Genomic DNA, 12,692 nt, shown 5'->3' on the forward strand with positions numbered 1-12,692 from the left:
TGGAAAGCCGTTGCCAACACTCGGACTGTGGGAACAGATATCGCTCGGTAGAACTAATCATTTTGAATTGGACATTTTTTGATGGCAAATTAACTTAAAAAAAAATCATGTTTTTAGGTTTATTCAGCAGTTGATGAGTACAACTGGAGCCAAAATAAAAGACTTCCATTTTGTCGGTCATAGCCTTGGAGCTCATATATGTTCATTTGCTTCTAATAAACTTGGACGCGTACGAAGAATCACAGGTAATGATTATACGTATGTACTTAAATTGCGAAATAACATTAATAACACTGTTCAACAACAAAAACGGTTCAGAGACGAGATATGACTTTTCTTATAGATCTATGCCCAGTAAATATGAATCTGGTAATAAAAAATGTTTATTGGCTCGAGATTCGGAGATATATGTATGTGTTTTTTAAATCGCGTGATTTTTCAATATCTTGGTGTTGTTCGGTCGATGTCTCAAAATCTGTCAATTTTCTGTTCAAAATCAATATTGGAATCTATATTCGGGTATTTTATCTTTCATTTGTAGTACTTTTGAGCTTTCAAATCTCTCTATGTAGTCGTCCAGTTCAAATCAAAAGTTAAAAGTACGTATTTTCACTTGGGATTTTTTCTGTTAATACTATTGTTGCGTAGGGGTGGGTGGAGGATCCAAGTAAAAGACCAAAGTCGTGTCACAGCATTTATTGATGATTAAGGAGTACCGCCTTATAAGGGGCAGGTCTCTCAGAACATCTTCGACGTCTGATTTGTTTACCTATTGTTATGGTCACGTACTCGGATATGTATTCCCACGACACCCAGTCCCACGGTATCGGATCTGAGAACTCTACCGGAATGAGACCGCTACTGCTACCCCCGCTAAGTGCACTCGTTGCAGATAATCCTCGAAACCAATTATAACGGTCACACCGTCTCTGGGATGCTACTCGGCCTAATCCAATTGCAACTACTCGGCGGTGTACGTAATACTATTTTTATATTGAGTATTTTCCATTGAAACATGCTTATTGGGATAGTTTTCTAGCCGAACTATTTTTTGTTTTCGTTTAAAAGGGTTAATTGGAAGGGTGCTGAATTTTAAATCGGTAAAATTTCGAGCTAAAAACTCGTACTAGTGGAGCATGGTTTTGTGATTAAAATGAGGGGGGGGGGGGCGCAAATTTTAGTTCTGAGTGCTCAATATCCTCGGACCAGCCCTGATTATACATATATCAATCAGTTGAAATATTTTAAATGATTAAGTACAATTAATTTCAGATAAGAACCCACATCTATTCGAAACAAGAGACAATCTTCTGAGTGATCTTCCGAAGTTGGATACATAAACAGATAAATATGTAACTCAATAGAGGCTAGTGTAAGACTACTAAAGTTGGATGGTTTAGTCTTCGGATATGTTGATCTCAAAAAAATCATATTATATATATATATATATATATATATATATATATATATATATATATATATATATATATATATATATACATATATATTTTTATTGTTACAAATCAATATGCACTCGTCATTACAGATTTGCTCCAATGCGACGGGTGTACGTTAACTAAATACAGAATACATAAACAATCAGAAATCAGAAATACAGTAATACATATACAATCAGAATATATAGCATATAACAATAAATCAGAAATAATAATCATAGAGACATATGTATATGGATTATTTTTAGATTTTTTTTTGTGTACAATTTTTATACATATAATAAATACGAAATTATAGAGATGTCTATAGAGATATCTATAGATTTCAGATTAATGTGCATAATTATTACAAATTATACACAGGCAGATTTTTGTGACAACAGGAATAGATCTAATACCAATTTTCAGGAACCGTTTCAACAATGATAGAGAAACTCTGATAGAGAAACGATCGATTTGGAGTCACAAAACCCCCAAATCTAACCAGCAGATGGCGAGGACTCGAACCTTTGACCTCAGTGGTGCTAAATATATACGCTACCACTAAGCCAAACTGCTGGCTTACATGCAATTTTATATACAAGTACATATGTACATGCAATTTTAATTACAAGTAAATTACCAAACATAGTATTTTTATTGTTTTTTTATTTTTGTAAATTGTCTTTTATGAAAAAAATAAACTTGATTTCTAATTGTAATATTTGATTTCTAAATTTACTCCTAAGCATATGTATAAACTCCCAAAATATCTAGTCAAGAAAAAGTTTCATATGTACTGTACCTACAAATAGTCAATAATTCGTCCAAAATTTCACTGTAATATTATGGCAGCAGTGCAAAGAAGCATCAAATAAGTGAGATTGAATCGAAGCTTAGTCTTGAATACGGTTTTTGAACTGTTTTGTTGACTTTTAAAAAGTTTATACCAAACGTCACTATCGCTGTCAAATATTGTGCTTTTAGGTTATGTGCAATGGCCGAAGGAAAAGTTTCTTAATCGACTTTAAATTTTTAATCCTATAATTTATTAATCTAAAATCCTAATTCTTATAATGTTCTTATTTACTATGTACTGTATGTACAAATAGCCAATAATTCGTCGATACTGTATGTACAAATAGTCAATAATTCGTCGATACTGTATGTACAAATAGTCAATAATTCGTCATATTTAGCATTATGTACGTACATCAACACACGCTTTGCACTTATAAATTTGACAATATCAAATATAGTTTGTAAAAAAAAACTTAACTAGAACCGGAATTCAATTCACTCAGATTCCTCAAATATATAGTCATGGTTTGGTCACATCCTATTGTAGTGCATTTTTAAAGAACATTGAACGTAAACAATTAGTTCAATCAAAGGCTTCGCAATCAAATTGTTATGGACAACTGAATTTGTGATTTTATGCTTTTATCATCACACAATCAACAGCTTGTGGTCGAGTTTCCGCTCTCTTCCATTTTTAAATGTATTTTTATACATTTAAAAATTAAAAACGTTCAAATTGACCATGCGTTTCTTACACGTATTGGGTTAGTTTTGTATTCATCATTGTCACATTATAATAATTATTTGATTTATGATTTTATTCCTCCGTTATTATATAATACATTGTCCTTATATAATAAATAGCGCTCACTCTAATAATAATTTATAATTTGTCCTCAAGTGGAGTCCACGTCTACTTAATTCACGGAGTGTGGGCATTGCTCGAGTGTGTACAAGTATTGTTAATATAATATGTACAGTTCACTTTGAATCTTGATTGATATTTATGTATTTTTAAAGATTTTACCAGTTTCTAGAGCTATTTACAAATGGCCGAGCTCATCCTTTTGAGTTTAATTGCTGTAATTACGTATCCACATACGATATATTGTGATGTTGATTGTAAGTTGCCGTGAACAGTTGTGCACCTAATGTATAATATATGTAGATATGTGTGAAATATGAAAGCAGCACATTTGCTGATGATTTATTTGTGAATACATACATACATACATATATACATTTAAATTTTTAAACATTAATAGAAAATTTTCATTCTCGCCATATAAAAATACGTGATTATAATAATTTTATTTAGCGAGGTTTTGAACCTTTTTTTTTTGTTTTCATATAAAACAATTAAATATATATTTTTAATTGATCTGACTTTTAATACACTGACCATTACACTACGGTCATTACACTACGGTCATAGAAAAAAATACTCTAAATAACTTTAATATTCAATCGTATATAATCGGTGCGTAGTCGCGTATCTTCGGCAGTCGTCGGCGGTGATCGATTTCGAATGGGATTTCAATTTTCATTTCGTATTTGACTTCGATTTGATTTGATGTTTGATTTCAGCATGAGAAGTGGGTGGCGTATAACTTCGTAATTCGTGCATCAATTCCTTTCCGAAACCACCCGTTTCGATTTCGATTTGCGGTAGCCTCGAGACGATAGCTCCAGGGCAGCCGTGTAGGGGCGGCGGTGGCTGCAAGAGCGCAAAGGGGGACGACGGCCGCAAGGGCGCGAAGGGGGATGGCGGCCGCAAGGGCACCGGGGGTTTCAGCTCTGGATCCCGATTACTGTTTCAGTTCCGGATCCCGATTTCTTTATCAGTTCTAGATCCTGATTCCTTTTTCATTTCCGGCTCTGGATTCCTTTTTGTTTCGGATACGGGCTCCATTTTCAGTTCCGGATATCGATACCTGTTTCAGTTCCAACACCCGATTTCTGTTTTATTCCGATTAATTATTACTATTGTACGCATTGTACCTTTATTTTTAATCATGTATCAATTTGTTTCCAAAACCACCCGTTGAAATTTCAACGGGCACAACACTAGTATGTAATAAAGAAACTAGTGCTCACTCTAATATTAATTTATAATTTGTTCTCAAGTGGAGTCCACGTTTACTTAATTCACGGAGTTCTGGCGTTGATTGAGTGTGTGTAAGAATGTAAATATGTACAGTTCACTTTGAATCTTGATTGATATTTATGTATTTTTTAAAATTTTACCACTTTTTAGAGCTATTTCCAAATGGCCGACAATCGTCATCTCATCCTTTTGAGTTTAATTGCTGTAATTACGTATCCACATACGACATATTGTACTTTTAATAGTAAGTTACCGTGAGCAGGTGTGCTAGAAACACCTAATGTATGAAAGCAGCACATTTTCTGGTGATTTCTTTGTGAATATATTGAATGTAAATAAATAAATTTCAGTAGAGGACTACATAAATCCAGAAGACTTAAAATACATAGTAGAAAATTGGAACCTTACGTATGCAGCGTTTCCCGATTATTTTATTTTTATTTCATACCATGCAAATGTAGAGGAGTACATAAATCCAGAAGACTTAAAATACCTAGCAGAACGTTGGAATGAAACGTATGCAATGTTTCCCGATGATGATGATGATGATGATGATGCAAATACACGTTCAATAAATAGGGAAGACATTCAAAATAAGAATGCAAGTATCATATTTTAATTATATCTTTAGTATAAATTGATCTAATATAAATCTGATAACTGTATCCCAGAAACGTAACCCAGTTGCACAAAGCGCGATTGTGTTTTATCCGAATACGTGAATTCGCCAACGGCCTTGTATTTTTCCGAATACGCAAAATTGGTGATTTCACGGATTCGGAGTAACACATATGTATAATATGTACATATGTATTAGGTCGTTCCGGAATTAATGTCGTTTTTCATAGTAAAATTCAAACTTAATTTTTTTAATTATTTATAATTGGATTGGATTTGTGATAATTCATCAAGAGTCAAAATTGTATTTGCTTCGATATCCGCCTTTACGGATGCTTAATCCTCTTAAATGCACTGTCCACTTCGAGGCTCGTTATCCAAGCTGAGATTGTCCGATTGAAATGTCTTAAGCCAACGTTGGCACTTCCTTACATCCAGTATATCGCCGTATATGTCGCAAATGAATTTTGAAGCGTCTACGGCTTTTTTTTTCGCGTGAAACAGCCATAACATACTGCTCCTTATGCTGCGTACGCACCAAACAAACGAACGGCCCACATGCCAACTTTTAAAACCAGTAGCGTACAAAATATCGAAATAAAAATTAAATTAAAAAATTGAAATTTAATATCAAAATTAAGCTCAAGAGCGAGATTGAGCTAAAATTAGATCATCGTTGATGTTTTGAATTACGACGATACGCATTTACAACCAGAGAAATATTATAATTTATCTGTTTACGAATGAAAAATAATCTTGTTATTATTTCTTAAAAGTCGTCACGATATACTACTGTATTTCGGCCGTCGATGAAACATTTAACAAAAAAACCGTCGGTATCGGTTGTCGGATATTTTGTCAAAGGGTTTTTTTTTTCTTTCGTCGAAATAAAATTAATAATCACACATTATCCGATAAATTTTACCTCTGAGATGGATTTAATTATTTGATTTATTTCGACGAGAGAAACAATTGAAGACTAAAAAAATTTCGATTGATGTACCGACAACGCAACGGATTGGCGACGATCGCTGGATCACCCATACTAATACATGATATATTCTCAGTAACTGTGCATTACTTCGTAAGTCAAACCATCTTAAGTCGAGGACTACCTGTATGTGATTGTTGATGATCTAATTTTAGCTCAATCTCGAAAATTTATTTAAATTGTGTATGTTCTGTTTTAACTTATATTTTATTTTAATTTTAATAAAATGATTTTAATTTTATTTAGTTAATAATAGTTTTAATTTTGATATATAATTTAAATTTCGATAAATACTAGTATGTAAAATACATATAATCAATTGAGACTTTCCTATTCAAATTATTATAGTTTGAATTACATTGTCCGGGATGTATTGAAAGTTAGTATATTTTTCAACACAGATGACTATCAGACCACGACCAAAACGTTCATCTGAATTGAATGTCGAGTTCTATTTCTCCAACAGAGAGATACGAAAAACTGGTCGAATGCAAGTCGTACATTGCGATCAAAATATAATTGACTGGGTACGATTCAATTCTACAAACCCCACTATATTGATTGTGCATGGCTTTTTGAGTTATAGTAAGGCTAGCTGGGTGTTGAACATGACCGAAGCTTTCCTAGATTGGGTATGTAATGTACACAGCTATGTAAATACGTGATTACAACTATATTTCATTTACCACGATTTATTTAATTTGCCTATTTATATTTTAAGGGTGATGTTAATGTAATTACTGTCCATTGGAGTCGAGGTGGTAGGATTTGGAAGTATTGGAAAGCCGTTGCTTACACTCGGACTGCAGGAACAGATATCGCTCGGTAGAACTAATCATTTTGAGTTAGACTTTTTTTGATGGCAAATTAACTTTAATTTAAAAAATCATATTTTAAGGTTTTTAGAGCAGTTGATAAATGCAACTGGAGCCAATATAAAAGACTTTCATTTTGTCGGTGATAATCTTGGAGCTCATATATGTTCATTTGCATCTAATAGGCTTGGAGGTGTACGAAGAATCACAGGTAATGATTTTAAGTACTTAAATGACGAAATAACATAATAACTATCATGTTTTTTTTTTCACAAAATACTTGAAATGGATTTGTACCAGGCTTGGACCCAGCTCAACCGTGCTTCACCACAACCGAGTTAGCCCATCTTTTAGATAAGTCAGATGCAGATTTTGTAGATGTAATTCATACGAACGGTAGAAAATTAACTAAATTGGGTCTTGGAATACCGAAAGCTTGCGGTTGGTATATGATAATATATGAATTTTATTAGAATCCAATTCTGACCTATTTAAAAAAGTATTTGTATTTGTGTATTTACAAATATTAGTTTACTTTTAACCAGTGCCGGCCTTACATCCAATGGCGCCCTCGGGCAATTTTTTCTAAACACCCTTAGAAAAAAATTTCGCCTTTAGCACTCTAATCTAAAATTTTGTATGGCTTTAGGCGCTCTAATTTTAAATTTTAGAGCGCCTTTGGCGCATCGTGTAGCGCCCTAACTTATTTGGCGCCCTTGGGCGCCGCCTTGAGCCCCCCCCCCCCTAAAACCGGCACTGCTTTTAACTATTACATACAATAAGCTATATTCAGCAACGAAATACGTAACTTTTAAGTATTGTTCAATATTAATTAAGAAAAAGTAATTTAAAACTGGTTCAAATAAAAGGATTTATTATTAAAAATTCTTAGGGTTTAAAACTGTTATAATACTTTAAGTATGTTATAAAAATTATTCTTCTTTCAGGCCATCAAGATTTTTACCCAAACGGTGGTATGATATAACCAGGTTGTAAAAAAAGAGGAAAAAAGGGGATTCTTTCAAAGGTCGTTCCAATATCAAAAGAAAGTAAAATTTTAATATTTTAACATGTCATTTATTAACCGAATTACATTTATTAATTCATATTTTACTATTATTATTTTAAGAATTGCCACAAGCTATGTATAATCATCAAAGAGCCCATTTACTGTTTACTGAAAGTCTAAAAAACCACAATTGTTCTCTCATAGGACATAAATGGGATCTATCTTATAAAGGGTATGATATATGTACATATGCATGTATATAAGCATTTAAAATGAATACAATTTGATTAATAGCAATATTCTAAATCACTTCTTCACATTAGTCTTCCGTGCACTGATACCACGTGTGCTGAATTAGGAATACGCTCAGTAAATTCGCCAGCTAGAGGTTCATTTTATGTTTTAACTTCAGATAAAATACCCTTCTGCGGTAACTAATAAATATTATTAATCATATAACAGTCAGTTGAAATATTTCAAATGATTTAATACAATTAATTACAGTTAACAACCCAATTCAAATCGAAACAAGGCACAATCTGGATGGATGGATCCAAAAACAGATAGCCCATTAGAGGCTAAGAAGGCTACTAAATCTGGATGGTTTGGTCGTTAAATATGATGATAAAATCATCATATTATATAATTTGAATAGCAAGTATCTGAAATGTCACTGAAATATTTAAATATTATCTATATTAAATATATCTTAAGAGCGCTGGACACCAGCGCCTTGTCCATACAAACGGACTATACTTCTCCCTTCCTCAATTATGGCACCAGAGAAATTATTTTTTAATATGCTATGCATATCCAACATTGGGGTGCATCTATCGTTTTATTTTTTTGATTAATTATTTTTTATAGGAGCTAGGAGCCGCCAAACATCTATAAAATCGCCTTTTTTTTACACCCACGAAAAGAGTCCAGCATGCTTATTTATATTTAGGTTGCCGAGAGGAATCCCGAACCCTGGGAAAAATAATTCCGGGCCCTATAACAAATTTCAAAAAATATCTTATGTATGTGTGTATTTTACATATGCATTCCTGGCTAAAGTGGATAATTTTATTATTAACCACGTTCTTGTTTTATATTTACCTTATTTTCTTAAGAGGGCTGTACACCCGAAATCTTAATTTTATTACCGTTCCTTTCTTCGATATATATATTGAGTGTATGTATATATTGAATGAATGCGACAATATATATATATATTGAGTGAATGTTACAGTTGCGCTTCGACCAGATAAAACGTATTTTAAATTGACAAAATCGAGGTTTCGTATTCTCCTATTTTCTCCTCCAAAACTGGACCAATTTTTAAAAAAATTTTATCATCGGTATGAGAAAAATACTTTCTGTGCATCTATCGGCGTATTTTTTTTAAATCGATCGTCAAATAAGCACGCTGGACTCGTTTCGTGGGTGTAAAAAAGAGGCGATTTTAAAGATATTTGGCGGCTCCTAGCTCCTATAAAAAATAACTAATCAAAAAAGTAAAACGATAGATGCACCCCAATGGTGGATATCCATAGCATATAAAAAAATTATTTCTCTAGTGCCATAATTGAGGAAGGGAGAAGTATAGTACGTTTGTATGGGCAAGGCGCTGCTGTCCAGCCCTCTTAAGTGAATTTGAAACTTGATATAGAAAAATTACGTTTTTCATCCAAATATACACACATATTTGGATGAAAAACAGTACAGTATTTTCCAAACTTTGATGCAGTTCCTCAAATGTACATATACGTGCCCGTACTTACTTTCAGTCGTCCCAAGTACGCTCAGTATCTGTACTTACCAGAGAAATGTTATACAATTTCTGTGGTACGTGTAATAAACCGCATTAAGGTTTGAAAAAGTACATAAAATGTACTTGTAATATACAAAACATATATACGTATTTTTACAGTTTTATTCAAGGAAAACCACACGAAGCCCATTGTTTTTCCTATTTCAAGATAAAGGGAGTTTTAAGAATTCGAGTCCACTTATGAAGTCATATTAATTTTTGAAGTAAGAAACCATGCTATGGAGGAAAAATGTTAACGAACTCAAACTTATTGAGACGTATTTTCGAGAAACTCGACCGCCGATCCTTAATTATAACTACCTATACAATTATTTTTAATTATCTAATTATCTTATTATGTTTACTATTCACGTCACCTGATAAATTGGTAGTGAAATAAATTTTGTTACATTGATTTTTATTATTGTTTTTATATGTAATCATTTTTATTAAATTATATAATGTCGCATGTATCGATTAAAATGGGGGGGTGCAAATTTTAGTTCTGGGTACTCAATATCCTCGGGCCGCTTCCGAAAAGATCTTCTCCACATGACCTTCGTTTGTCCCAAAGAATTCGCTGCACGCCATTAGAACGATCAAGTGCGCGGGGAAGCTGCAATTATGTAAAATTATAAGTAAATTGACAGAACAATTTAGATTTTAAATAATTTTGGATTCGAATTAAGATACTCTCGGCCTCGAACTGTAAATAAGGTGTCGCATTTCTTATTTAGTTGGAAGGCCTCATACAAATACTCCACTCGTTTTGCAGCAAAATCAGGCTTCGCCTTCACTAGATACATCTTGTTTCTGATTTTCTCTTAGATTTCTCCTGAAAAACAAGATTGAAAATTATATAAAAAGACAATATAATTCTCATAAATGCCATGACAGGTGACCAACATACGGGGAATATATAATTGAACTTTAGTTAAGATCAGGGCTGTGGAGTCAGACTCCGACGTTTTGCTATGATTCGATTCGGACTCGAATTATTATATTATAGTATGATCGACTTTTCTTGCCAATGCATAAAATTATTAAAAATGAAATTTATTTTCGATATTTAAAATATAAAAAAAATTAAAGGAATTAAAAAAAACCACTAAAAATTACCATGTTACCCAATTTATCGAATTATTGGTAAATAAATATTTAAGCACATCAAAATACGTGCAAGTCAACTATTTTATTTTTAAGGTAAATAAAATAAGGTTAAATCTTTAATCTTTAAATTTTTAAGGTAAATAAATTAATATGTCCGGTGTGGATTCACTTTATACAAACCTCTTTTATGTTTTTATATTCTCTATTAATTGTCTAAAAAAGTGCTGATATCCTTCCAAACATTGAGCCTCTGTTAATACATTAAACAATGGCAAAACTGTTTCTTTAACATTAATATTAGATTTTGAACCTGCCACAGATGGATTGAATAGTTTACTCAATTTTCGGACGAATAGATTCGTCTCATTTAGTCTCGAGTGCGAGTAAACTGGTAAACTGCAAGCTCTGTTTTATCCCCTCAATTTCTTCAAATAATAAATGGGCAAAGGGATAGGAAGACCCTTCTAATTTGTCCATTAATTTTATGCAAATTTCACTTTTGTTTGTTATTTTAGCATCTATTCGCGTATTTTACGAATTTAGCATCTATTGGCATCTATTCCTAATTTTAGGATCAATTAAGCATTAATAGCAAAGTGCCCAAAATACGTGTCTTTAGTCATAACTGATCATCATATACTGAAAAAAAAAGAATCATGGAATCGTTTTAACATGTTTTCAACGTCCGCTCTATTTGAGCTTATGTGACAATACTTCATCAATTACATGATTTTATTTGTTTATTTTCAGGTGTGATGGCCTCAGAAGACAATGAAGATATTCCGTCTACATCTGGTGTGGGAGCACCGACTCCGGGGACTAACATCGTGATCGACCCTCCTCCACCTTCCGATCCTGGCAGTTCCAGGAGTGCTGGTTTGTTTAAAAGTTATTAAAATGTATGGAAATGATTCTTTTTATACATTTTGAAAAGTTTTCTGTTAAAAATCATATAACTAAATTTTTTTTTATGATCGCAGAATTTGGGGATTTTTAATTTTGACATAAAATTTACAATAATTGACAACAATATTTAAAGAATATTATACTAATACATATTATATGTGTGTATATGCAACCTATGTATCTTAACTTTTACGATTCATCCCAATCCGTTTTTCGTGTTTATAAACGAAAATAAAATGAGTTTGCATTGGAGCAATGCATTTAGTATATAATATAATATTATAGATAAGAGCTAAAACCAGTAGCAACAATTCTGATGCTATTTTCAATAATCAGTTGTTTTTTTGTGCGGTTTTTCCACTATCATTGAAATTACATATCTCGAAGAAAATACATTTTTCGGTTATTAATCAATTATTATTAATTGCTTACTTTGGTAATAATCGATGATCTTAATTTTAATTACAAAATGTGTTTTATCTGTGAGAAGACGATTATTTTAATATCGGATGAGTGGTTATTTCCATGCGGTTTTTCATTATTATTGTAAAAACATGTTTTTCTGTGGTTTAATGTCATATCCGTGTAAGCAATCTAGCGCTAGTCCTTTAACCCAAAATTCGTTTTAAAAAACTCGAAAAACTGTTATTATTCCTGCAAAATATATGAATATCGCATTAACAATGGAATCATTTGAAATTTAAGAAATCGAAATCCCAATACCAATCCAGACACAATATCTTAGCTCAGATTGTTCATTTTAGCCATCACTCGTGAATATTTTTGGTTATTTAAAGATTACGTTTATTATTAAATTGATCAATAGAGGGAAAAATAAATTCGATCTTCTCAATGATTGAGAATAAATAAATAAACAAAATAACTAAACGTTACTTTGTTTGGAAAATTTACAGTTTTGCATTGATTATAAACGATAACAAAATATAATTATTAGAAAATAAACCATTTTACAATTTTCACATATGAGAACGAGAACGGGAACGGGAACGGGAATTGCATGCCGGGGTTCAGCTAGTTTTAAATAAATATCAATTTTCGGATATGTAAATAATCGCAATCGCTTTTAAATTTCAGTTTGGAAAA

At 32.2% G+C, this 12,692-nt stretch overlaps 1 protein-coding gene across 1 annotated transcript; it reads left to right on the forward strand.

Annotated features, from left to right (window-relative positions):
* Positions 1–2,981: 2,981 nt before the first annotated feature.
* On the forward strand, positions 2,982–8,207 carry LOC143917077 (pancreatic triacylglycerol lipase-like). The gene is made up of 10 exons (XM_077438473.1): positions 2,982–4,415; positions 4,495–4,588; positions 4,695–4,945; positions 6,355–6,585; positions 6,675–6,778; positions 6,852–6,979; positions 7,069–7,209; positions 7,716–7,817; positions 7,898–8,009; positions 8,101–8,207. The coding sequence occupies exons 2-8, from the start codon at positions 4,507–4,509 to the stop codon at positions 7,751–7,753; spliced, it is 975 nt and encodes a 324-aa protein (XP_077294599.1). The 5' UTR covers positions 2,982–4,415; positions 4,495–4,506; the 3' UTR covers positions 7,754–7,817; positions 7,898–8,009; positions 8,101–8,207.
* Positions 8,208–12,692: the final 4,485 nt, after the last annotated feature.

This window comes from Arctopsyche grandis, chromosome 9 (assembly GCF_051622035.1).
Source record: "Arctopsyche grandis isolate Sample6627 chromosome 9, ASM5162203v2, whole genome shotgun sequence".
NCBI lineage: Eukaryota > Metazoa > Arthropoda > Insecta > Trichoptera > Hydropsychidae > Arctopsyche > Arctopsyche grandis.

Bases quoted from the DNA above. Each gene is read 5' to 3' on its own strand.
- LOC143917077 (XM_077438473.1), top strand. From the start codon at position 4,507: ATGGCCGACAATCGTCATCTCATCCTTTTGAGTTTAATTGCTGTAATT. The intron at 4,589-4,694 runs GTAAGTTACCGT...AATAAATTTCAG, and splicing joins GACATATTGTACTTTTAATA to TAGAGGACTACATAAATCCA. The intron at 4,946-6,354 runs GCAAGTATCATA...TTTTCAACACAG, and splicing joins AAGACATTCAAAATAAGAAT to ATGACTATCAGACCACGACC.